The following is a 27,149-nucleotide window of genomic DNA, read 5'->3' on the forward strand; positions in this document are numbered from 1 at the left end:
AAAGCTACACACAGGAACCGTGATGGGCCATAGATAGGAGGAGAGTTAAACGTCAATCTGTGAGTGAGAGAGTGAGAGAGTGAGTGTGTGAGTGAGTGAGTGAGTGAGTGAGTGAGTGAGTGAGTGAGTGAGTGAGTGAGTGAGTGAATGTGAGTGAGTGAGTGATGGAGTCTCAAAGGAGCCATCACAGTGACAGATTGGCAGCAGTCAGGAGAGACAGGCAGGAGAGACAGAATGATTGGCTTCGACTCTTTGATGTTTATATCTCTTTTATCTGATGGCTGGTTATACATCTTCAAACCCTGTTCGTTGTTGACAGGCATGGTGACCCTAAACCATCATCTTTGTCACATCTGAATAGGATTCAGCTTGCTTTCCTTTGAGTTTAAAGAAGAAAACGTTAATCTGCTTAGCAGTGTTTACCTCTGTCAGGGAACAACTGATGGGCCATTCATTCTGTGTACACGACCAATAACATTTTCTTTGATTTGATTACATGCTTTCAGGTCATTTAGAAACAATTATTATGTGCTGGAGATCCTGGATGATAGTGCATTGCAAAAGCTTATAGAGAATAGCATAGAGGCAGTATGACAATTTTCTATGGACAATAGCATAAAACTGGGTTGTCCAAGGTCATAAAAAAAGCACTACTCTGTACAAAAATGTTACGACACGGTTCTGTGGTATTCTAAAACTGTAGAAACTGGATTGTTCCACTGGCTTAAATTTCAAATGATGATAGTATTTTGGCCCTACAGTGGCACATAAACACTGTGCATATCTCAAGTGCTGATGGGTTGGTCAAACCCAAACCATGTGCAAGACAGATAAACCGTTTCAAACCCTCCTTTGTGTGTCCCTGTTTGTGTTTTTGTTGTGAATGTATGGAGCAAAAATTCAAATTCCATACAGGCCACAGAGTGGGAAGCGGTTTCCCATGGTTCTGTTAGGATGCTGCATGCTTTCATGTGGAAAATAATCTCTGGGTCCCCTCAGCCCCTCTGTTGTGACAGGGGATAATGAATTTCACAACATCTGCCATTTGTTAGCCCTGTTCGGTGTAACCGATCTCCTTTTAATCCCGAGACGTCCATGGACTTCCAAAGCGTGTGCAGCTACAGATGAAATGAAACAGATGGATCCCATGGCCTCTCTGGGGCTGGGAGTAGGGGTACAGAGTACAGAGTACAGACAGGCAAGCAGGCAGCTGATGGGGCTGGGAATAAGGGCTGGGGCTGGGGAGTAGGGGCACAGGCTGGGACACACGCTATCCAGCTTTCTATTAAGTTACAGTACCTCCCTTCAAATGCCCTGAAATTACAGGACCTCGGTCATATGTTTATAGGTATTCAGTGTAGCGGTAGTGATTTTCAGCCATAATGTTAGCTTATTCAAGCTCTTGCCTCAAGAAAAGTGAAGATTTGACATGTCAGTTTTGAATGGTTTTGAGCCTTATCTCAGTTTCAAGGGACACAGAGTACTGGACAGTGATTCTCTCTCCCCAAGGCTTGTGAGGGATAGAGAGTGACAACACAGGCAGATAATAGTCGAGACTATTGATAAAGAAGCTGCGACACTGGATCCGATGCTCCTCATTTAGGCTTCTGTATCAGAACTCACCAGACAGTAACAGTATTAAGCCTGAGCTGAACCTGAGCTCTGAATGTGATGGGTTTTAAATCAACTGACATGATTTACCTCACTGCTTAAAACTGTTATCCTTAAGGGCAAAATAAAAATGGTATTTGCTTGCGTGGGCCAGACAGTGATAACACTAAGCTGTTTTGCTGTACAGATAGAATACAACAAGAATCCTCAATGATCAACTTTGAAATGTAAAAATGTGATCATGTCACATAAATGTAGTGGAGTTGATATCCAGATAAATTATAATTCATTGAGGATTGTTTTGCCTAGCCATAGATTAAAAATTATACATTCATCAGAGCCTCAGAATCACCTTTCCATCTGAAAGGAAGGTATGGCCGGAAAGGCCGATTCTGTCTCTTTTCGTTCCCAACGATTCTGATTATGAGCAACTGGATTCTCGGCCGCCATCCTCTGCCTCTTCATAAAACCTGGAATGTGCTTCAAAGAATGCACACTTTCTTCCCTCCATGAATAAAACATCTGTCATTCATAGGCCTGCAAAATATGTGCCGATTTAACAGAGCATAACAGCTCGGAAGGGGATAGAGGCAGAGCAGAAGCCTGTGCAGTGTCCTAATAATAAGCCATGTACAAGTGTTAGCTTGGGCTATCTCTCCCTTTGGACAGTTCACAGTTTGCTGGTCTTGGGCCCAGGCCAGGGCAAGTAAAACGCCTATTTGTGATCCATAATGACAATAGGAGTTATTATATGATAGAGAAAAAATGCAATGTTTCAAAGCAAGCTCACGTTAGAGTATTATTATCTATCTGTTGTAGAGTGTGGGCATCCACACAAAGACAGTCCAACAGAGGACTAAAGGCAGACTGGACTGGTGGAAATGTAAAGTAAACAATGTAGTGAATGGCCTGGGGGGGGGGGGGGGGGCTGCCTCAGGGAAAGCTAAACATACAGTACAAATGTGTCCTGGATCAGTTGGCCTTTCATGCTGGTCAAAGTGAAAAGTCACAGAGGAGGGAAATGGAAAGTGGGACAGGCAACCGCCATGTGGAAGTTAGTGGGTCAAAGTTACTGTCTCTGGACCTAATTTATTTCTATACATTTACTCAGAGTAAATTGACTTATTCACTCCCTATCGTGTCTCCGAAGTGAGGGGGTGGAGGCCCCAAAAACAAAGAGGTGAGAAACAGTGGTCTAGCTGTCTATCCTAGTTGGCTCCAGAGAGGGCACGGAGGGGAAGCCTGTTACTCACACATCAGAGGCTACATTGACCCTCCGTTCCTCTGTGTTTGGGATCCCTCTCACACACAATGGCTCAGTTGTTTCGGCTCCGTCTGTTTTAACCAGTCTGCCTGACTGTTCGGGCCAGGGGCATCTGATAACCTTAGAGTGCTTCACCTTTCTAAAGCAAGTGTCCATTTATTATTATACAAAATGACTCAGTAGGAGGCTGAGATGACGTCATAGGACAATCACCTCATTATGGACTATAGGCCTACATTGCTTCTGAATCTGCTGTCCAGTTTAGAAGTTGAGGAAAACCTTGAGACCAATCCTGTGGTAATCACGCCCCCTACAGGTGACTAAAGTTGATACATTCTTATATCCTTTTGAAGGGACCATTTCTGACACAATAAAAAAGATATATAACTACAGTAAAAACATACAACATGGACACTGGACATGTTAGGTAGGTTTGGCTTGTCTACTAATAAACATTGAACATGGTTATAAAATAATGTGATTTTACCTCCAGCCGACATGCGGCGCTGCAGAAAACCAGCACTCCGCAATCGATTGCTATCCCTTCCAGGATAGAAAACAAAGAACAACCTGCCTGTTAGCTAGCGTAAAGATTCAAACCATATAAGTAATGGGCAAGAAGCATAAAAAGCACAAGTCTGAAAAATATGAAGGTAAGACACATTTAAATAGACAATGCGCTGGTATTGGTTGAATTTCTTGGACCATTAAAATGCTCGCGCTTCATAGCGGTCTACGCGCGAGCTTTGGTCAGCCAGGCTAGCTAACGTTAGTTAGCGCATAATCACCCATTTGAATTCACTGCATGTTAGCTTAGCCATATGCTATGTACCGAGCTCATTAACGTTAGCTAATTGACAGATGTTAAAATATAGCTATCTAATTAGATTGCTGTCCGCTTTATCTTTTATCCTATATGCATTGAACCAAAGATTGAACTTTGAAATGGCTAGCTATCTACTCATTTACATATTTTAGCCAGGTAGCGAGGTAACGTTAACGTTCGCTAACTCGCCATGTTGGTGGTCTGTTGTTGTTTGCAACATAACTAGTTATTAAGTTAGCTAGCTAGTTGGCTACCTTACAGTTGAGGCCAGCGAACTGTCAGCAGCAACTTGAGTTGGTTACATTCAAAAATTTGGGAATATACAGTCGTGGTCAAAAGTTTTGAGAATGACAAGTATTGGTCGTCACAAAGTTTGCTCCTTCAGTGTTTTTAGATATGTCAGGTGTTACTATGGTATACTGAAGTATAATTACAAGCATTCCATACGTGTCAAAGGCTTTTATTGACAATTACATTAAGTTTATGCAAAGAGTCAATATTTGCAGTGTTGACCCTTCTTTTTCAAGACCACTGCAATCCGCCCTGGCTTGCTGTCAATTAACTTCTGGGCCACATCCTGACTGGTGACCGCTCATTCTTGCATAATCAATGCGTATAGTTTGTCAGAATTTGTGGGGTTTTGTTTGTCCACCTGCCTCTTGAGGATTGGACATAAGTTCTCAATTGGATTAAGGTCTGGGGAGTGTCCTGGCCATGGACCCAAAATGTCGATGTTTTGTTCCCCGAACCACTTAGTTATACATTTACATTACATTTTAGTCATTTAGCAGACGCTCTTATCCAGAGCGACTTACAGGAGCAATTAGGGTTAAGTGCCTTGCTTAAGGGCACATCGACAGATTTTTCACCTAGTCGGCTCGGGGATTAGAACCAGCGACCTTTCGGTTACTGGCGCAACGCTCTTACCCACTAAGCTACCTGCCGACCTGAGTGGTAACGTTTCAATAATAGGAACAAATATGTTTCGCTCAAACCTGGGGAGCCTAATGGCTCCACATTCCATTTGAGACAGTTCATGAATTTGATGGTCCAATTTAAGTAAATACGCTTACAGAATATGACTACCACGATCGCACAGAAAATTCACTTCAACCAACAGAAAACAAAGAAAAATAAAACCGTCAAATGTTTGTCCTGTACACAGTCAAAACCACACAATGTACTGTGTGTGAAAAGCCCACTAGTTTTTATCCTTTGGAGAAAAGAAGGTGAGGCCCAAAATGGCAGTTGAATGCCCTCAGATCCTGAAAGGCATGCTTGAAGGAAGCCTTCTGCATGCACTTGCCACCAGCAGGGCTTTCCACATCTCCATTTTACGTTTAGACCAGTTAAAAGTCACTAGGATAGTATTCATGGTATAACAGCAGAGGAAAGCATTCACGTATCACTGTCTGCAAATAAAAAACTAGTTCCCCAAGAAAATGTGAGTTAGACTGTCAGATACTAAAATGGTCTGCTTTGTTGGTCTTTCTATCTGATAGGTTTGATCAGATCTAACAGAAGGTAATGTGAGACATGGGGAAGAACTACATTCCCAGAGGCTGACTGTGTGCAAGGAAAACGGGAGTTATCACTTTTTGCCTTAAGGCAAGGTGCTCCATCATGCTGGAAAAGGCATTGTTCGTCACCAAACTGTTCTTGGATGGTTGGGAGAAGTTACTCTCGGTGGATGTGTTGGTACCATTCTTTATTCATGGCTGTGTTCTTAGGCAAAATTAAGTGAGCCCACTCCCTTGGCTGAGAAGCAACCCCACACATGAATGGTCTCAGGATGCTTTACTGTTGGCATGACACAGGACTGATGGTAGCGCTCACCTTGTCTTCTCCGGACAAGCTTTTTTCCGGATGCCCCAAACAATCGGAAAGGGGATTCATCAGAGAAAATGACTTTACCCCAGTCCTCAGCAGTCCAATCCCTGTACCTTTTGCAGAATATCAGTCTGTCCCTGATGTTTTTCCTGGAGAGAAGTGGCTTCCTTGCTGCCCTTCTTGACACCAGGCCATCCTCCAAAAGTCTTCGCCTCCCTGTGCGTGCAGATGCACTCACACCTGCCTGCTGCCATTCCTGAGCAAGCTCTGCACTGGTGGTGCCCCGATCCCGCAGCTGAATCGACTTTAGGAGACGGTCCTGGCGCTTGCTGGACTTTCTTGGGCGCCCTGACACCTTCTTCACAACAATCTAACCTCTCGCCTTGAAGTTCTTGATGATCCGATAAATGGTTGATTTAGGTGCAATCTTATTAGCAGCAATATCCTTGCCTGTGAAGCCCTTTTTGTGCAAAGCAATGATGACGCCACGTGTTTCCTTGCAGGTAACCATGGTTAACAGAGGAAGAACAATGATTTCAAGCACCACCCTCGTTTTAAAGCTTCCAATCTGTTATTCTAACTCAATCAGCATGACAGAGTGATCTCCAGCCTTGTCCTCGTCAACACTCTCACCTGTGTTAACGAGAGAATCACTGACATGATGCTTGCAACGCCAGGGTTGTGGGTTCGTTTCCCACGGGGGGCCAATATGAAAATGTATGCACTCACTAACTGTAAGTCGCTCTGGATAACAGCGTCTGCTAAATGACAAATATAATGTAAAACATTTTTCAATGATGTCAGCTGGTCCTTTTGTGGCAGGGCTGAAATGCAGTGGAAATGTTTTTGGTGGATTAAGTTCATTTTCATGGCAAAGTGGGACTTTGCAATTAATTGCAATTCATCTGATTACTCTTCATAACATTCTGGAGTATATGCAAATTGCCATCATAAAAACTGAGGCAGCAGACTTTGTGAAAATTAATATTTGTGTCATTCAACTTTTGACCACGACTGTACACTACCGTTCAAAAGTTTTTCCATGAAAACATACATGAAATGAGTTTGAATAGGAAATATAGCAAAATGCATAGGAAATGTAGTCATTGACAAGGTTAGAAATTATGATTTTTAATAGAAATAATAATTGTCCTTCAAACTTTGCTTTCGTCAAAGAATCCTCCATTTGCAGCAATTACAGCCTTGCAGACCTTTGGCATTCTAGTTGTCAATTTGTTGAGGTAATCTGAAGAGATTTCACCCCATGCTTCCTGAAGCACCTCCCACAAATTGGATTGGCTTGATGGGCAATTCTTACGTACCATTCGGTCAAGCTGCTCCCACAACAGCTCAATAAGGTTGAGATCCGGTGACTGCTGGCCACTCCATTATAGACAGAATACCAGCTGACTGCTTCTTCCCTAAATAGTTATTGCATAGTTTGGAGCTTTGCTTTGGGTCATTGTCCTGTTGTAGGAGGAAATTGGCTCCAATCAAGCGCCGTCCACAGGGTATGGCATGGCTTTGCAAAATGGAGTGATAGCCTTCCTTCTTCAAGATCCCTTTTACCCTGTACAAATCTCCCACTTTACCACCACCAAAGCACCCCCAGACCATCACATTGCCTCCACCATGCTTGCCAGATGGCATCAAGCACTCCTCCAGCATCTTTTCATTTGGTCTGCGTCTCACAAATGTTCTTCTTTGTGAACCGAACACCTCAAACTTCGATTTGTCTGTCGATAACCTTTTTTTCCAATCTTCCAGTGTCTGTGTTCTTTTGGCCAGTCTGAGATATGGCTTTTTCTTTGCAACTCTGCCTAGAAGGTCAGCATCCCATTTGCGGGTACTATTTGAAGCTGCCAGTTGAGGACCTGTGAGGCATCTGTTTCTCAAACTAGACACTAATGTATTTGTCCTCTTGCTCAGTTGTGTACCGGGGCCTCCCACTCCTCTTTCTATTCTGGTTAGAGCCAGTTTGTGCTGTTCTGTGAAGGGAGTAGTACACAGCGTTGTACGAGATCTTCAGTTTCTTGGCAATTTCTCGCATGGAATAGCCTTCATTTCTCAGAACAAGAATAGACTGATGAGTTTCAGAAGAAAGTTATTTGTTTCTGGCCATTTTGATCCTGTAATCGAACCCACAATTGCTGATACTCAACTAGTCTCAAGAAGGCCAGTTGTATTGCTTTTTTAATCAGCACAACAGTTTTCAGCTGTGCTAACATAATTGCAAAAGGGTTTTCTAATGATCAATTAGCCTTTTAAAATTATAAACTTGGATTAGCAAACACAACGTGCCATTGGAACACAGGACTGATGGTTGCTGATAATGGGCCTCTGTACGCCTATGTAGATATTCCATTACAAATCAGCCGTTTCCAGCTACAATAGCCATTTACAACATTAACAATGTCTACACTGTATTTCTGATCAATTTGATGTGATTTTAATGGACAAAAATATTGATTTTCTTTCGAAAACAAGGACATTTTCTAAATGACCCCAAACTTTTGAACGGTAGTGTACGTACAGCTAACCCAATGTGTCCCATCTACAGAGTACGGGGAGAGACCACTGAAATTGGTTCTGAAGGTTGCTGGAAATGAGGTGACGACTGGGAGCTCGAGCTTTGAAAACACTTATGACGAACATCCAGATGTAGAGAAACACAAGAAAAAGAAGAAGAAAAAGGATAAGGAAAGGAATGATACCATGTCACCAGTTGATGACAAGAAAAAGAAAAAGGTGAGTTTGGGAATCCATATTTTGATTACAGCCCCTGTTTACCTTTGTACTGTTTTTGAGGGAAATCTCTAGGGGAGAGTAGCTACCATTTCATTCCATGGCATGGGTGGTGCTAGCTGACTAAACTCCACTCATGTGTAAGTGTCTGAACTCCACCAACTGACTGGAGCAGATACCAGCCTTTGGGGAATTCAGCTCTGACTACATTGAATCGCCCAAGAGCAATACTTCAAAAACTTTGAGGTGTCTTTTGATTTTCGGAATTCAAAAAGGGGTTTATTTGGCCCATAGACTGTGATGGGTAGGTGATCTACTATCACAAATGAAAATTAAGTGTCAACGAACATGTTTATATGGTGCATTTAGATGACAAAGAAGAAGAAGGGACAGGACGCTGATACAGACTGGGATGATAGGGAGGCGAGCAGGACCCCTGTCCGTTCAGATCTGGCATCCTCCTTGAATAAAGTGGAAGGTAAGTTACTTCCTCAGTTTCTACAATGGCTGCCACTTTTCCGTAATCCTTTCTTGGCCTTTAATTTCTATTAATATATGGAAACATTTTAACCATTATTTATCTTTTTTTCTTACTCTTGTCTTCTCTTTACCCACCTCTCTCTTGCGTGCTTTCTCACTCTCATTCTCAGAGAAAGAACTGACCCCACTGCAGGAAGCCTTGAGTCAGCTCATCAGACAGCTCCAAAGGTGAAGCTTGTTACTAAGAAATTGACATTTAATTGATTATCAGTCTGTTTCCTCTGGTCTAAAAAAAATATCCCAATGAAATATCCCAATGCCCCAGGGTAGTGGTTGGGGACATTGCCCTGTGTAGGGTGCCGTCTTTCGGATTGGATGTTAAACGGGTGTCCTGACTCTCTGTGGTCACTAAAGATCCCACGACACGTATCGTAAGAGTAGGGGTGTTAACCCCGGTGTCCTGGCTAAATTCCCAATCTGGCCCTCATACCATCATGGCCATCTAATCATCCCTTACTTACTTACTTACTTACTTTATTGTCCCCATGGGGAAATTTTGTTGCAGTGTCATGTACACATTTAAAGTGGCGTTAAATACAAAACAAGATTGACAATACAACTTTCAATAACAGTCACGCACCAATAAAAGTAAGAAATAAGAAATAAAACATTTAAAACATTAAAACAAAGACTAGCCTGCTGGCCTTACGGGGTCAATGGGAACATTTGCCCGAGCTATTTAAGAGGGATATCACACCTGGCACAAATTATTGTCTTGTTCTATTTTTCCTGCTGAGGGGTGCCCTATACCTACGCCCAGAGGGGAGTAATTCAAAGTCCAGGTACAGGGGGTGACTTGGGTCTAAAATGATTTTGTGAGCCTTACGGAGGGCCCTGACCTTAAAGATCTCATCCAGGCCTGTCTGTTTGACTCCAAGTACCTTACTTGCTGTGGTAATAATCCTTCTCAGCATGTTTCTCTGACTGACAGTGGCATTGCCAAACCAACAAACAATACAAAAAGTTAAAATACTCTCAATAAAGGATTTGTAAAACAGAGTCAATATAGTACAGTCTATATTAAAAGAACCCAACTTTTTTAGAAAGTACAGTCTCTGTTGGCTCTTTTTGTAGATCTGGTCTGTACATTTACTCCACTGAAGCTTACTGTCCAAAAAGACACCCAGATATTTATATTCCTCTACAATTTCTATATTCTGGCCTCTGATAGATGTTGCAGAGGTAGGTGTTGTACGCTTCCTGAAGTCTATGCACATCTCTTTGGTCTTGTTAGTATTGAGGACCAAGTGTGATTCCTCACACCACTCTACAAAGTCATCTAGGACCGGGCCATGATGTTCCTCGTCATCATGCAACAGGCTGATCAAGGCAGTGTCATCAGCGAACTTAACGAGGTGTCTGTCAGTATGGGAACTAGTACAACTATTAGTGTACAAGATGTACAGAAGTGGGGACAAAACACATCCCTGAGGAGAGCCTGTGTTGGTATTGCGTATATCTGACACATGGGGACCTATTTTGACTCGCTGTGAGCGTTGGCTCAGGAAGTCCAACAGCCACAAAACCAGCCCCCCATCTAAGGAAAAGTCCCGAATGAGTCTCTGTGCCAGAATGTAAGGCTGGATTGTGTTGAAGGCAGAAGAAAAGTCAACAAACAGAACCCTGACATGAGATTTGGCACCTTCTAGATGTCTATAGACCATGTTAAGGAGGGTAAGAATGGCATCATCAACTCCTCTGCTGGTCTGATAGGCAAACTGAAATGGGTCGAGGAGCTTCTGGGTGACACTGAGAATATGACTTTTCACAATTTTCTCAAGGCATTTCATAACTAAGGATGTCAAAGCGACAGGGCGATAGTCATTCAGCACAGAGGGATTTGATACTTTAGGAATTGGTATAATTATTGATTTTTTCCACAATACTGGAACGTGTTGCTGGTTGAGTGAAGATTGGAAAATGTCTGTAAAAACACCAGCCAGTTGTTCAGCACAGTGCTTTAACACATGCCCACTTATTTTGTCTGGGCCTGGGCTTTTGTATGTGTTACATCCCCTGAACAACTTTAGAACATCAGACTGTTGAACAACAACTCTCTCAAACATTTGTAATGATGCTTTCATTTGTTTTACCTCCGACACGAAGTTGTCTGATTCAAATCTTGAGAAGAAAACATTCAGTTCATTAGCCATGTTCTGGCCCTCATATCCCCCAAGGTCAGCACTGGTTTTTCCCCTGCCTATATGGGGGGCACTAGCCATGGATTTAATCCCTTGCCAGGCCACCCTTGCGTTTCCTGAGGAGAGGGTCCTCTCCACCCTTTGCTTGTATGCCTCCTTGTCCACCAGTATCTGTCTTTTTATCTCACGTTGTACATCTCTTAAAGCCTGTCTATCACCCCCAGCATAAACTGCCTTCTTCCTATCAAGTAGTGATTTTAGATGTTTTGATACCCAAGGCTTGTTGTTAGGGAAGATTTTACAGGTCTTAGCTAGCTAGCTTCCAATTGTCCCTAGCTTCCAATTGGCTCATTCATCCCCCTCCTCTCCCCTGTAACTATTCCCCAGGTCATTGCTGTAAATGAGAATGTGTTCAGTCAACTTATCTGGTAAAATAAAATTGCATTGAGGCCTAACAAAGCAACAACTGACTTTCTCTTGTAGGAAAGATCCAAGTGCGTTTTTCTCGTTCCCTGTGACTGACCTCATCGCTCCTGGCTACTCCACGATCATCAAGCGCCCCATGGACTTCGGCGCGATGAAGGAGAAAGTCAAGAATGAGTATTACCAGTCATTGGAGGAGCTCAAGGTACACCTGTCAACTGCACTACCTTCTTGCCGAATAACTCTTTCAGAATAGCTTTCTTTAGTCATCTGTCATTCTAAAGCAGTGGATTGATTGACAATCAAGCTTGAAGTGTTGATTTAAATAGAAAACCAATGTTTAACATATGCAGAGTCCAGTGACTGACTGCCATGTGTCTCCATTGATACAGGTGGACTTCAGGATCATGTGTGAGAATGCCATGATCTACAACAAGCCAGAGACCATTTACCACAAAGCTGCCAGGAAGCTGCTCCATTCTGGCATGAAGATCCTCCGCCCGGTAAGGAGAGTGCGTCTACAGAAGGAAATTTAACACATACATCTCACACATACATATGAAGGCGGCAGGTAGCTTAGTGGCTAAGAGCGTTGTGCCAGTAACCGAAAGGTCGCTGGTTCTAATCCCTGAGCCGACTAGGTGAAAAATCTGTCGATGTGCCCTTAAGCAAGGCACTTAACCCTAATTGCTCCTGTAAGTCGCTCTGGATAAGAGCGTCCGCTAAATGACTAAAAAAAAAAAAAAAAAAAAAAAGATCTTCCCTTGAATGCGTTTTAGTCCTCGATAAGGCTTCATCTGTGTCTAGGAAACCGGCACTAAACTTGTGCTTGGATGAAATAATCGCTTGTGGCCACATGAACAGCAGAGGGCGCCATACGACTTCTCATACCCCTGAATGTTTAGAAATGCATCTTCACCACAATGCTTTTATATTTGTTTAAATTATTGGGGCCCAAGAAGAGTCTGTAATAACAAGACCACTAGATTGGAATAACAAGGGATTGTGGCGTAAATTGTGTCAACTCTCTCTCTGTCCCACAGGAGAGGCTTGAGAGCCTGAGGCAGAGTATTGAGTTCATGGCTGACCTGGAGAACCCAGCCAACCAGTCAGGGAAGACGGGAGAGGTGGGCAACTCAAGCATGGACCAGTGTAAAGACGGCCCCAGCCCCATAGATCCTAGTGAGACCGCCCAGTCTGCACCAAACACTCCCAGGTACAGTGATAACTTTACCCTGCACATGAACAGACAATATGCTTTTAGTTATTAATTGCTTGGAGAGTCATCATATATGGATATCGATCTCAGACACAATTTACATAAACCATAAACTACAGTGCCTTGCAAAAGTATTCACCCCTCTTGGCGTTTTTCCTATTTTGTTGCATTACAACCTGTAATTTAAATGGATTTTTATTTGGATTTCATGTAATGGACATACACAAAATAGTCCAAATTGGTGAAGTGAAATGAAAAAAAATTACTTGTTTCAAAAGATTATACAAAATGAATAACGGAAAAGTGGTGCGTGCATATGTATTCACCCCCTTTGCTATGAAGCCCCTACATAAGATCTGGTGCAATCAATTACCTTCAGAAGTCACATTTAGTTAGATTGCACACAAGTGGACTATATTTAAGTGTCACATGATCTCAGTATATATACACCTGTTCTGAAAGGCCCCAGAGTCTGCAACACCACTAAGCAAGGGGCACCACCAAGAAAGCGGCACCATGAAGACCAAGGAGCTCTCCAAACAGGTCAGGGACAAAGTTTTGGAGAAGTACAGATCAGGCTTGGGTTATTAAAAAAATATCAGAAACCTTGAACATCCCACGGAGCACCATTAAATCAAATATTAAAAAATTGAAAGAATATGGCACCACAACAAACCTGCCAAGAGGGGGCAGCCCACCAAAACTCACGGACCAGGCAAGGAGGGCATTAATCAGAGAGGCAACAAAGAGACCAAAGATAACCCTGAAGGAGCTGCAAAGCTCCACAGCGGAGATTGGATTATCTGTCCATAGGACCACTTTAAGCCGTACACACATTGAGCTTTTTGGCCATCAAGGAAAATGCTATGTCTGGCGCAAACCCAACACCTCTCATCACCCCGGGAATACCATCCCCACTGTGAAGCATGGTGGTGGCAGTATCATGCTGTGGGGATGTTTTTCATCGTCAGGGACTGGGAAACTGGTCAGCATTGAAGGAATGATGGATGGCGCTAAATACAGGGAAATTCTTGAGGGAAACCTGTTTCAGTCTTCCAGAGATTTTAGACTGGGACGGTGGTTCACCTTCCAGCAGGACAATGACCCTAAGCATACTGCTAAAGCAACACTCAAGTGGTTTAAGGGGAAACATTTAAATGTCTTGGAATGGCCTAGTCAAAGCCCAGACCTAAATCCAATTGAGAATCTGTGGTATGACTTAAAGATTGCTGTACACCAGCGGAACCCATCCAACTTGAAGGAGCTGGAGCAGTTTTGCCTTGAAGAATGGGCAAAAATCCCAGTGGCTAGATGTGCCAAGCTTATAGAGACATACCCCAAGAGACTTTCAGCTGTAATTGCTGCAAAAGGTGGCTCTATCAAGTATTGACTTTGGGGGGGTGAATAGTTCAAGCTCAAGTTATTTTTTTTTTTTTCTTGTTTGTTTCATACCAAAAAATATTTTGCATCTTCAAAGTGGTAGGCATGTTGTGTAAATCAAATGATACAAACCACCAAAAAATCAATTTTAATTCCAGGTTGTAAGGCAACAAAATAGGAAAAATGCCAAGAGGGGTGAATACTTTCACAAGCCACTGTAATATATAGATTTCAGATAGGGGGTAAGGTGCTCGTTCATAGATTAGACTGTGAGAAGCTGTTCTCGCCCATTTACCCAACACAGATCCCAACCAGGAAGCAAGGAAGCAGTATTGCCCACTAATGTTAATAAGCCTTGGGTAGTGTCCAAGTGCTGTGGGCTTGTTCTCCTCCCAAGTGTTTGGTGGATCAGTTCTTTCCACAGACTCTGGCTAGAGGCTGAGAGAGAATGAAAGGAATGACTGAGCGTGTCAGGTCTTGTGTTCAGTCAGCACTATGCAGCACGTTTCACACCAATCAGTCTCTGAAACCTAGGAGTTGTTGTCCTAGTAAACCCCACTGAGGTGTAATGGGTAGAAAATGCTTTAGCAAATAACAGACTACAGCATGAGGACTTATAAGATTTGATGTGAAGTTTGTTTGAAAGTATATTGGCAGCATATTCATTGGGAACATGTAGCTATAGTATTAAATTGATTCTCTCTATTAGATTTAGATGTTATGATAGTGTTTCAAAACGTATTGTAATCACCAATGAATGCCAGCAAAATAAATTCCTATTTGCTGGTGATCCTTTTGGTATTGGAACAATGAAGCCCTATGAATCACTTTCCAAAGTCTCTTACTCGTCTATACTTTGTCTGTGTTCTCCAATACTTCCAGGAAAGACAATGATTCCAAAGACGAAGTGTCCAAGGTTGTCAGTCAGGCAGAGCAGGAGCTTGAAGAGATCCGCAAGCTCATCGAAGATTCAGGAGGCAAACTGTCCAACAGAGGGCTGGAGAGTGAGGTGAGAGAGCTACGGGCTATGGAATTGGCTTAATCAATCTGTTTAGGCCAACCAAGCTCTCTTAACCCATCTATAATATAGGAAATGTATTGTCTAATTTAGTGAACATATTCATTATGTCCACTAATGTAATAATATGACTATTGTTTTATTTCGTTATGTAGCTGGACTTTGAGAGGAGGAAGTCTGATGGCTCCACCACACTGGCAATCCTGAACCCAGTTGACCTTGTTGCTGGAGGTAGGTCCAGTCATAGTCACGGCCACAGTTAGCTAGTTGTGCTATATCCATTTCTATTTGTGCAACATGGGAAAACAGGAATCCATGATTGATTCCAACTATGTAATTCACTCTGTCCTTCTGATGAAGGCTGTTGGTGGCCAAAATGCCATGTTTTTAACCTAACAAGTATAATAAAATCATCAGCTTTTAATTGTAAATGAGCCTCTATTTCTCAATCAACTCTGTTATCTCTACAGATGTGGGCTACTGCCCTGTGAAGCTGGGCATGATGTCCAACCGGCTGCAGAGTGGCATCAACACCCTGCAGGGCTTCAAGGAGGACAAGAGGAACATGGTCACACCAGGTAAGCTGAAGGGGCCTTAGTGACAGTTTAATAATAAAAAAGCATTTCTCATATCGACTTCCATCGTCTCCCAAGAGTGGCTGAATATCCTCTTCTCACCTGAGGGACTGAACCCAGAGCTTGTATAGAAGCACATGTATAAATCAAATGTTAAACCAACATAAATACCAGTCTTAATCTATCCATTTATAAATCCAATCATGGGCAACATTGTTTTTCCCTAAGATTTGATAAGGCCATGTAGCCATGTCAGATTGTGATTCTATAAAAATCAGTTTTTCATAGTCATATAAATGTATCTCCATCTGTGTTTATGAGCTGTAATGTAACCCAATCTCCGCTCTCGCAGTATCGTACATGAACTACGGTCCGTACACCTCCTACGCACCCGCCTACGACTCGAGCTTCGCCAACATCGGGAAAGAGGACTCTGACCTGATCTACTCCTTCTATGGAGAGGAGGCCAGCCTCCAGGGATCTGAGAGGTATGCATGTGTGGCTCCTCATCCTCCCCCAACATTACGCTGTAATATTATGGGAGGACCTGACATTTACAATAACAAGGGCCTACTTTACTGTAAATTATTGCAAACAAAGCTTTGAGTATTCCAACATGCGCATAACAGTCCAGATGTCCCTGTATTTCATTGGGTTTGTATATTAGAGTAGGCGTTTTATGGTTCTGTTGGCGTGGATGAGATTCACTGTGGTGGAGGCTAAGAACACATGGTAAACCTGATACGACCCTACTGCTGCTTCTGAGAGGAGAGCAAATGTGACTAGGATACACAAACACACACTGATGTAATGTGTTTGTCATTGTGTCTGCAGCCTCTCGGAGTTCCTGTCCAAATCGGAGGAGCACATGTACAAACTGGCAGACAACCTCCTGGATGCGTTGACTAACGGGGAGCACTCCAAAACCCTGAGAGAGGTAGAACCACTATGCATTTATCTGTATGGGAATTATATGGCTACAGTTATTTTGGGGAAAAGATTGGACACTAACTTAATGCGTTCTTGCCCGTCAGACCCGTCCAGATGAGCAAGGGCCAACAGAAACCTCTGAGACTAGAGACCAGGACATGGAGGTAAGTCTCAGCTACACTAGGACACTAAACCTGGACAACCTCAGCAGATAAAGGAGAGACACCACACCCTAGGTCTCAACGACACCCACCTGAGGTGAACCCCAGCTAACCCCCACACCCCACCAACAGTGTTGGATAATATTAACAGCTTCTGCACATGCCGTAGCTGTTGTGTTCCAGCTGTGTCAACAACATGGCAGGCTCGTTAGCTAGCTGCTAGATCCAACACATGGAAATAACATTTCCCCTTCAAAACACTGCCTCTCTCCACCAGCCCCTGAGACCAGGGCTGTTCACGCACTCTCTGTGTCAGGGATGTGGAAATGTCTGTGTTTTCTTTCTGCGCTCCCTTCATTGGGCGGCTGAATGGCTCCTCAGTCACAGCAGTGTAGAGGGAGGAAAGAAAAGCATCAGACCTGTTCAGCACACAGCAGCTCTCTGTACCCGGCTGTTTGCTGTGCTTGGCCAATGTCCAGTTTATCCCTGCTTGGGTGTTGCTGCTGCTCTTTGTTTCATTAGATTTTATTGGAAAGGGACTGGCAGAGGTATCGACTCGAGCTACTAGAAAAGATCTGGCCTAGCTGCCGCCTCTCCTTTCAGGAATGCAATTTCAAAGATTCACTGACTGCAGCGCTGGGTGACTTGGAATCCAAACAAAAATGCTTTTACTAATCTAACTTTTCTTTAACCCTTCTGTTTTTCTCTCAGGTGGTTGAACCAGAGGCCAGCAAGCAGGCTGAAAGCAGGCTAGCCTCCCTGGGCTCTGTGATCGGCCTGGGCTTGGACCTCCAGACTCCACCGGACCTCCTCTCTGAGGGTATAGATCACCTCTAACTGACCAAAGGGCAAACCCCAACAGCATGCCAGTTCATTCTCTAAAGCTACTGAGAGCCAAAGAGTTACATTTTAAATCCCCTAGGCTTGAACCCTTCCTGAAGGTAATTGAGGTGTTTCTGACAGATCCAGTGGTTGGTTACTACTACAGCCTTGCAGGTAGCCTCCCTGGGCTGTTGTAGGCCATATGCAGCCCCAGTTGAATATAGTCTATGAAGATAAGAGGGAAAATGGAACCCATTGTAGATGACCCTGCACAGGTCAATGTAAGCTTCCTTAGGATATTTAAGTAATCAAGTGTGTATATGTCTATGTGCATCAGAGGCCCAAATCTTCCAGCAGAAGTTGGATGAGACTACAAAGCTCCTCCATGAGCTGCAGGAAGCGCAGAGGGAACGCCTGAGTGTCAAGCAGCCCCCCAACATCATCTGTCTGCTAGCCCCAACAACCAAGGAGCTGCAGCTGGGTAACACTTCCTTTTCTTTTTAAAGGAGAACAGAATTCCACTCTGTATTTTATTGGGGGGGGGGGGGTTCTCTGATTGAGGGGTTGGGTTAAATGCAGAAGACACATTTTGGTTGAAGTCATTGTTGTGCAACTGACCAGATATGCTCTTTCCCCCACAGCAACAGTCTTTATTTGGATTCAAGCTTTGGTTTGAACTCTAAAAATAGTGCAACCAGAAACAGTTCTGACTAAACATGAATTTCTTTTCAATTTTAATTCCAGTGGAAGAAATGCCTGGGCCCTCGATTTCTCAGCTACACTACTGCCAGTGATCTTTATTTGGACTCCACCTTTGGCTTGAAGTTGGGCTCTAATATCATTTCTCATTTGTCTCCCTGTAGCTGAGAAGGTGACTGGTAACCTAGCCCAACTGACCAGTCAGGTGGCTCCAGGAGATGTGAGCAGTGTGTATGGGATCAGGAGGGCCATGGGCATCGCTATACCCCTAGAGGCAGATGAACCACTCATAGACCTCACCACAGGTAGTCTTAAACCACCCAGAATCTGTTTCCCTGGTTAACATTTAGTTTATGGGTAATAAACATTCTAACCATATACTGGTTTATTTTGTGAATGTGTTCAGTGAAGTGGTAGGCCTACTTGCAAAACTGACTTATCTTTTAATTGCCCCCTGAGGGGGTAAAGTTTTATTTAATTGTGTTAGAATGTAATTAACTTTTTTACATGTTGTGGAATGTCAAAGCTATTCCCTTATGTCTGTCATCTTGATTCCAGTGGCTGTTGAGCCTATGGATACCTTGCCTGAAGTTCAGCAGATTCCAGTCGTCGCAGTATAACAGAATTCACAGCAACCATCCTCCTAATAACATCCCATCTGTTGTAGTGTCCAAAAAGGTGCTTTTTGTTTGCATTTCATTTAATAAACCTTTTTTATATATACAAAAAAATTGATTTGTCATCTACCTTATCCAATCTGTTATTCCGTGTCTTCGTAAATCAAGTTGGGATTCAGCTTTTAAAACACTGACTTGCAAAACAATTTATTACATCGCAACTGTACAAAATGCAAACTCACACATTCCTCAGACAGCATAACATGAAAGCAACACGACAGACACATTCGTTTGGCAGTCAGACGTTGAGTAAGGCCACAGAACAAGTCAGTTTTGAGGCACAGAGAAGAATGTATCTTAAAAGGTCCAATGCTGACGTTATCAAATCATTTCTGGGTAACAAGTATGTTACTGTGATTGTTTTCAATTAAACAATGGTCAAACAAACAGATTATTAGCTAATTTGCTCTTTGCTAGGACTGTCAGTGGTGTGATTGGGGAGGGGAGAACTGAAAACAAGCTGTTATTGGCCGAGAGGATTGGAACTCTTTCTTATTGGTCTTAACTAATTTACTGCCAGGCCAAAACTCTATCCCACCAAACAGGCTGAGATTTCAGGTGGTCTTTTCAAAATGGCGCTTACACTAAAACGGCATTGTCATTTTCACATTATTATAACCTGTGTGTTCGTCTGATAATGTTAACTGCAACAATAAGCGACAGTTGATTGTTTGACAGCAGGTCAACAAAGGACACCAAGTAGAATGTCAGTTTGACAGGCGATTCCCAGAAAGCATGTGCAGACAGGCAGCATATAAGGTTCATGTTGGCCAGTCAATGCAATCTATACATTTAAAACTAATATGGCTGAATCTGGCTGAAGCACTGAGTTAGGCTCTCCTAAAGATAACTTTTCATACATGACAAGTCACCAGAATGTTTAGTTTTACTCTTCAGAATTGATTATATTGTGCATATAACACTTAGTCGTCATCAGGCGTGTGTTCTAAGATAATTTGAAAGACAAAATCGGTAAACCGTACACCTCACACCATATAAAACTGTCCATTACACAGTAATAGAACAGACTGTCCATCGGTCTCACAGCTGTTTCAGGAGGCAAGATATTTGGCTACAATATTTACATTTAGTCCCATGGTCATATGAGCCAAACTGAAAAATAAGAAATTATTAAAGGGTGACTGTTCAACGAACACCAACTGTGTTAAAGGTAGACTCAGCGATACGATGTAGATGCAAAGTAAACAGCATAGTGGGTCAATTTCCACAACAGAGCGTTGAAGCGCAAGGTTAAACTTCTCCGCTGTTTTGGTTCCGTGCAGATACTGTTTGACTGTGAGAGAGAACGTCTTGCATCTCACTCATCGCAATATCTGCGGTGCAGCTTGTGACAACGTTATTTCGCTTAGTCTACCTTTTAAGGTCTAGAAAACCATGACAGAGAGTATGTACACTTCTGTCACTCAACATGCAGCAGCACTCACTCCATTGTTTTTGTCACCATTTGCTTGATAAACAGCTCAGTTTTAAGAGCGGACTGAAGATGTTTTTTGTGCATCTCATGATTCCAGCAAGGTTCTACGAATATCAGGTGATAGAATCCAGTATGCTGACGACCAGTGCTTTACGTAACCTCCATGTCAGTCCAATTGAATGCACACATTTGAACTGGATCTCCAAAAATCCCAAAGGGATTCCTGGAAACACGAACAATCCTAAATATAACCTCTAGGACCACAAGGTCATGTTCTCATGTCTTGTTCTGGTCCGGTCAGGATCATCGCTGACTGAAGCACTGAGATGGATTATAGTTGTGTGCTCTGGTAGGTTTACTCTAAGAATGTTAACTTGTGTGCATTCGTTTAATTAGTCTGTGCTGAATGCTAGACTGTGTCCTGTGATGTCCTGCGACCGACCCAGCACACGTATGAGCCTCCAGGCCCAGAGTCCACACAGTAGTGTGCTCACCTTAGACCTCAGCTCAGGCCCATTCCCTGCTGCTTGCTCATGTCCGTGCACACAAAGAAAGTCGTCAGCTCGCCTTTTCCCTTGATGTTGATGAGGCCTCGGCACTCACAGGAGTAGCCCAGCTTCTGGAGCACGTCCGACGTCTCCTCTGTGACCTGGAGCAGAAACATCAGACACGAAGCAAGGGAAAAAAGAAACATAGACAAACATTACTATGCTGCAGCCATGCTTTTTGTGTGGTTATAGTTCATCTCTCCAGCCAGACTAGCTAGGACAATACTGGAGTATGGCTGACAAGACTAGGTTGTTGTACTGAACCTGAATCTTGGCCAGCTCTCCAGTGCTCTCCATCCTACTGGCCACGTTGACAGTGTTGCCCCAGATGTCATACTGAGGTTTTCTGGCTCCAATCACCCCAGCAATTACAGGCCCATGGTTAATGCCTGTGAAAAGCAGGCACACAGTGACACAGGGCACACATAACGAGATACCTGCTGGGGCTAAACCAGTCGCATACTGTAGAGTAGCCCACCAGTCTAACAAGCCACTAGAATGTGATGTCCAAGACGATGACTATCAGCTAGACTGACCGATTTATGCCTGAGGAGAGCATGACGACACAGAAAACTGGAAAAATAATTGACATGCTCAATTCAGTGATATACAGTAACAGGGTCTAACAAGTACCATCAGCTTGTCTGACCGAGTCAACCACAGGGAGTCAAAGCTGTAAAATGGCTTTCCATTTTAGTCATTTAGCAGATGCTCTTATCCAGAGCAACTTACAGGTGCAATTAGTGTAGCTCAAGGGCACATCGACAAATGTATCACTTAGTCAACTCGGGGATTAGAACCAGCAACCTTTCGTTTACTGGCCCAACACTCTTAACCGCTAGGCTACCTGCCACCGCTGCCAGTTGTTCAGCCAGACCATCTGCCAGTTGTTCATGTTGGACTCTGTATTTTAACAAAACATTTCTTCCAGGGAGAATTATGTGGACTTCATTTGTTATTTAGATATTTAGATTTTTTTGGGGGGGACAGATCCTTTGATGCACCAGACCTTTCCAAAAAAAAAAAATCTGGTATTTCATGCCAGCTTTCTGTGTTTATGTAGTAAAACCGTAATGCGTGCTTTTATCTCTCGAGCATTATAAATGTTTTCCTAAAGCCTGGGGGATCTGCTCAGAATAAGCTGTCTGAGAACTATGTCACAACAGTACACAGGGAGACCAGCGGTATCATGGAGAGTCAATGTTAGCTATTGTGGACAGTTGGAAAGAATGTCCTCCTACGTGATTAGATAGATATGGTATCGTAGGGCCAGGAGTGTTTTCTTCTATAACTAGGGCTCCCAACAGGCGCAGCTGTTCAGGAAAAACTCTTAGCACTAGAATAACAACCAATGAAACCCTAATAAAGATGGATAGAACCGGATGCATTGCAGACGTAATGTGTAGTTAATGTATATGGTACTAGTTAATTAATATAGTTAATATATGCCCAGGCCAGTGCCCAAGCTTTACTCACCCACACGCAGCCTAAAACTGTTGAAGGAGTGTCTGTTGATGCCGTCCAGCTTGCCAATGAGGGCAATGGCAAACTCTACCATGTTCCCTATCTGTGCCTGCTGCCTATCTCGATCCTGAAACAACACAGGTTCATCATAAAGTCCACACACAGGATACTACTACTAGTTACATAATGACAGTTATTTCAAGTACTTTATCTATACTGTGTCGTTAACCAGGTTTTATGGTAAAGTTCTATAGTTTAGAAAATCAAAAGGTATGCACAGTTGCATGCTGTGTAACCCCTCCCCTTCCACATGACCTGGGTCAAATAGTTAGTAGCTACCTGGTTCTTTTCCTGTCCTGGGGTGCCACTCAGCCCTGCGGCCGCCATATAAGTGCTTCCGATGGTCTTGATCTTCTCAACTCCACTGAACTTGGGTTTGGACAGCAGCTGTGTGTGGGAAAACAAGTGGATGTGTGAGCCAGGGTTAGTTTTCTTATTTGTATGACTGGGACATGTAATTTTAGATTGTTGATGGCTGCCAGCGGTTCTCTGACCTCATCGAAGTCTGCTATGATCTCGTTGAGGAGCCTCAGACACTCCAGACCTTCCTTGTTGATGTCACACTCCGTGTAGAACTCTTTAAAGTCCGGTACCGAGGCGAACATCACGCACACACAGTCATATGACTTGTAGTACAGATCCTGAGGAAGGAGGGGTACAACTTAGAGGCAATGCCATGTAGTAACACTAAGCAGAAGAACATAGACATACACTTCACAACAGAGATAGAGGGAAGTTTCAGGTTCACACAACAAATATTAAAAAGACAGAGCACAGAGCCACATCTTTGAAAGAAAGCCAATTCAGAATGATGAGAGGGACAGACACCACAACAGCTCCTCAAGTGCCAGATGTTCCTAACTGTTTTCACTGTGTTTACGTCTGGCAAGGAAATGACCAGTGATTAGACTGTACAAGGGGAGCCAATGTTAAACAGGGCCTCTAAAACCCATTATCTGGGAGAGTGGGAGGCTGTCGAAGTCCCATCCTTCTGCTCCTAATCTCTGAGGTAAACCTCAAAGCATATTTTTGTTGTGTTGTTTGATTTGACACTGTTGACACTGTGCCATCCATTGGGATTACCGTTCAGGTAGATGCAGTGTTCAAGCTAAGCTGATGAGCACTCATCTTTAACAACTGAAGTGGCTTCAGTACAGTACTTCTCAGGTTGTAACCTACATGTCAAACACTAATAGCTGTTCTGTTGTGTTGTGCTCCCAGAAAAACATGTCAAGAGTAAATAATTCAACCAGATGTATTAAAAGGCTGAATTATTTCCATGGTGATTTAGCGTTAACACTGGTCATAACCCTGTGACTGGGCTGTGGAGGGCCGGAGTGAGGGAGACATAGTGGAGGGGATGTCCATGGCCTTCAGCGGTAGAGGTAAAAGTAGGCCAAGCTCTGAATTTCTGTAAGTTTATCATATCTTATGAAGTAAGACAAGATGGACAATCCTCTGTAATATATTTTTGTTTTGAATAAATATTGTGAATTTCTTTTAACTTTAATTACACCGTTTTGATTAAGTGACTCTGCTTATCAGTGGTTTGGCTAGTGTGTTTATGTCTGTATCATGTGGACTATTTAATAGTGGCTGAGAGTAGGGGCAGTAGGAGTTGAGGACGTTGATGTGGACTATTTGATAGTGGCTGAGTAGGGGCAGTAGGAGTTGAGGACGTTGATGTGGACTATTTGAGAGTGGCTGAGAGTAGGGGCAGTAGGAGTTGAGGACGTTGATGTGGACTATTTGATAGTGGCTGAGTAGGGGCAGTAGGAGTTGAGGACGTTGATGTGGACTATTTGAGAGTGGCTGAGAGTAGGGGCAGTAGGAGTTGAGGACGTTGATGTGGACTATTTGATAGTGGCTGAGTAGGGGCAGTAGGAGTTGAGGACGTTGATGTGGACTATTTGATAGTGGCTGAGAGTAGGGGCAGTAGGAGTTGAGGACGTTGATGTGGACTATTTGAGAGTGGCTGAGAGTAGGGGCAGTAGGAGTTGAGGACGTTGATGTGGACTATTTGATAGTGGCTGAGAGTAGGAGTTGAGGACGTTGATGTGGACTATTTGATAGTGGCTGAGAGTAGGGGCAGTAGGAGTTGAGGACGTTGATGTGGACTATTTGATAGTGGCTGAGAGTAGGGGCAGTAGGAGTTGAGGACGTTGATGTGGACTATTTGATAGTGGCTGAGAGTAGGGGCAGTAGGAGTTGAGAACGTTGATGTGGACTATTTGATAGTGGCTGAGAGTAGGGGCAGTAGGAGTTGAGGACGTTGATGTGGACTTTGATAGTGGCTGAGAGTAGGGGCAGTAGGAGTTGAGGACGTTGATGTGGACTATTTGATAGTGGCTGAGTAGGGGCAGTAGGAGTTGAGGACGTTGATGTGGACTATTTGATAGTGGCTGAGAGTAGGAGTTGAGGACGTTGATGTGGACTATTTGATAGTGGCTGAGAGTAGGGGCAGTAGGAGTTGAGGACGTTGATGTGGACTATTTGATAGTGGCTGAGAGTAGGGGCAGTAGGAGTTGAGGACGTTGATGTGGACTATTTGATAGTGGCTGAGAGTAGGAGTTGAGGACGTTGATGTGGACTATTTGATAGTGGCTGAGAGTAGGGGCAGTAGGAGTTGAGGACGTTGATGTGGACTATTTGATAGTGGCTGAGAGTAGGGGCAGTAGGAGTTGAGGACGTTGATGTGGACTATTTGATAGTGGCTGAAAGTAGGGGCAGTAGGAGTTGAGGACGTTGATGTGGACTATTTGATAGTGGCTGAGAGTAGGGGCAGTAGGAGATGAGGACGTTGATGTGGACTATTTGATAGTGGCTGAGAGTAGGGGCAGTAGGAGTTGAGGACGTTGCTGTAAGAATGCAGTGGCTCTGTCTCTACCATGCTGCCAAAGACGACATCACAAATCACAATTCCTATGAAGGGGCTGATTCATGGAGCTGTGGGTTGGTAGGTGGGGTCAGGCAGGCACTGATATACTGTACAATGATCCATAGAAGTGGGACCGTCCTTACCCTGGGGGTTCCATCCCTTAACCACTAACCACATTCCTACTGGAAATCGTAACAAACCATTTACGGGTAAATCCAATCAATCAATTCCACTACTAAGTGTTTCCCATTAAGCTTTAGTGAGTGCAGGCCAGTGGAGATGGGACCCCAGTGCAGATAGGAGGAGGAGGAGGGGAGGATGAGTTGGGCTCAGTCCACTACCAGTTATCCATCCTGGACCCCTACCTTGTACTTCTCAGTAAGTAAAGTGTTTGTGAGGAATCCCACCTCGTTCTTTTTATTCTCCCCGACAAACAGCGCGGCCACATGGGCCGGCAGCACGTTCTCCAGGAGCAGGCGGTTCAGGTTCTCCCTGGTCTCGATCTCATCCTGCTCCGTACGGTTCTTGTTCTTCAGAAGGAAGTCCTGGCGGAAGCATGACTCATTCTACGGGACAGAAGTGATATGGTCAATTAGTAGTAAAAAGAAAGGGGCAGGGGAAGAAAGGGGCAGGGGAAGAGAGGGGCAGGGGCAGGGAAAGAGAGGGGCGGGGAAAGAGAGGGGTGGGGAAAGAGAGGGGCGGGGGAAGAGAGGGGCGGGGGAAGAGAGGGGCGGGGGAAGAGAGGGGGAAGATGGGCAGGGGAAGAGAGGAGAGCAGAACAAAGAAAAGGAGGGAACATGTCCTGACCTGTTGTGAGATGATGAGCATGGTGACCAGGAACAAGGTGATGTATATGCAGCTCATCACCTCAGGGTGTTTGACCAGCCCCAATGCCCTCAGAATGGTCCCAGAGTCCTCAGTGCTAGAACACAGAGCTCAGGGGTTAGAGGTCATCTAAAGTAAAGCTCAGTATAAACCAGGCAGGATATAGTACCAGGTATTTGATGCACAGTACAGAACAGGGTTGGGGTCAATTCAGTATTCATTTCAGGAAGTGGATTGAAATTCAATTATTGAATTGAAACAATCTTCATAGAAAACAAATGGGCAATTTTCAGAAATGACTTAATAATATATAAATGTTTAATTTCTTCCTGAATCACTTCCTGAATTGACTGAATCAACCCCTGCCCTGGTACACAAGACCTGCTATAGTACCTGTTTTTATTGAGTTGGTTGTAAAGCATGCGTTCATAGCAGCTGAAGAGATCAGCCTTGGAGCTGAGGATGATGATGTAGTAGGCTGTGGAGGCCAGGGTGAGGAAGACCACTTTGAGCTCAAAGCTCACCCTCAGGAACACTCCACAAGCTATGAGAGCCAGGATACAGCTGAACACAGAGTACTGAGAGACAAATAGAGAGATGGAGAGAGAGAGAGAGAGAGAATGAGTGAGGAGACGAGGAAAACCTTCATCAATGGAAAGTGCCAGTTCTTCATTTCATTGTTTATTATTTGTAATTTATATTTGCAAACAACAATAAAAACACTGAAATGGAAAGTATCATTTCATAACTGTTCTATTAATATGCCATTTAGCAGACGCTTTTATCCAAAGCGACTTACAGTAATGTGTGCATACATGTTTATGTATGGGTAGTCCCGGGAATCAAACCCACTATCCTGGCGTTGCAAGTGCGCCATGCTCTATTAACTGAGCTACAGAAAACCTGTTAGTGAGGGATATTGTAGGCATCTCTCACCGGCAGGTAGAACAGGCTGTCTAGATGCTGCTCACTGGAGTTGTTCCACCGAATCAGATCAGGGTTACCATTGATATCACACGGTGACTTCGTCTGGATGAAGCACTAGAGGGAACAAGAAGATTTGATTGACAGTCAACCA

General features: G+C 43.7%; 2 protein-coding genes across 2 annotated transcripts in view; one reads left to right on the top strand and one right to left on the bottom strand.

Moving 5' to 3' along the window:
- Positions 1-3,417: 3,417 nt before the first annotated feature.
- LOC311128470 (bromodomain-containing protein 7-like) lies at positions 3,418-18,908 on the top strand. Its single transcript, XM_084160629.1, has 17 exons — positions 3,418-3,528; positions 8,092-8,279; positions 8,646-8,754; positions 8,927-8,984; positions 11,441-11,585; positions 11,773-11,883; positions 12,424-12,596; positions 14,862-14,988; positions 15,153-15,228; positions 15,468-15,575; positions 15,925-16,060; positions 16,407-16,509; positions 16,607-16,666; positions 17,375-17,483; positions 17,823-17,966; positions 18,349-18,489; positions 18,743-18,908. Exons 1-17 carry the CDS (start codon positions 3,486-3,488, stop codon positions 18,802-18,804), a joined length of 1,893 nt encoding a protein of 630 aa, XP_084016755.1. The 5' UTR covers positions 3,418-3,485; the 3' UTR covers positions 18,805-18,908.
- Positions 18,909-18,992: 84 nt separating this feature from the next.
- Positions 18,993-27,149, bottom strand: part of LOC311128469 (adenylate cyclase type 2-like) — a 28,543-nt gene continuing 20,386 nt past the window's right edge. The window contains exons 17-25 of the mRNA XM_084160628.1: positions 27,008-27,112; positions 26,465-26,649; positions 26,054-26,168; positions 25,654-25,812; positions 22,863-23,009; positions 22,648-22,755; positions 22,321-22,435; positions 21,109-21,233; positions 18,993-20,945 (exon numbers count right to left, since the gene is read on the bottom strand). Coding sequence (XP_084016754.1) covers positions 20,799-20,945; positions 21,109-21,233; positions 22,321-22,435; positions 22,648-22,755; positions 22,863-23,009; positions 25,654-25,812; positions 26,054-26,168; positions 26,465-26,649; positions 27,008-27,112 — 1,206 coding nt within the window. The 3' untranslated portion in view covers positions 18,993-20,798. The remainder of the gene's footprint in view (positions 20,946-21,108; positions 21,234-22,320; positions 22,436-22,647; positions 22,756-22,862; positions 23,010-25,653; positions 25,813-26,053; positions 26,169-26,464; positions 26,650-27,007; positions 27,113-27,149) is intronic.

The sequence above is a fragment of the Coregonus lavaretus genome (assembly GCF_964263955.1).
Source record: "Coregonus lavaretus genome assembly, chromosome: 4".
NCBI classification, from domain to species: domain Eukaryota; kingdom Metazoa; phylum Chordata; class Actinopteri; order Salmoniformes; family Salmonidae; genus Coregonus; species Coregonus lavaretus.

Coding starts and splice junctions, on each gene's coding strand:
- LOC311128470 (XM_084160629.1), top strand. CDS start 3,486: ATGGGCAAGAAGCATAAAAAGCACAAGTCTGAAAAATATGAAG. Junction 11,586..11,772: donor AGTCATTGGAGGAGCTCAAG/GTACACCTGTCA, acceptor CCATTGATACAG/GTGGACTTCAGGATCATGTG. Junction 18,490..18,742: donor ACTCATAGACCTCACCACAG/GTAGTCTTAAAC, acceptor TCTTGATTCCAG/TGGCTGTTGAGCCTATGGAT.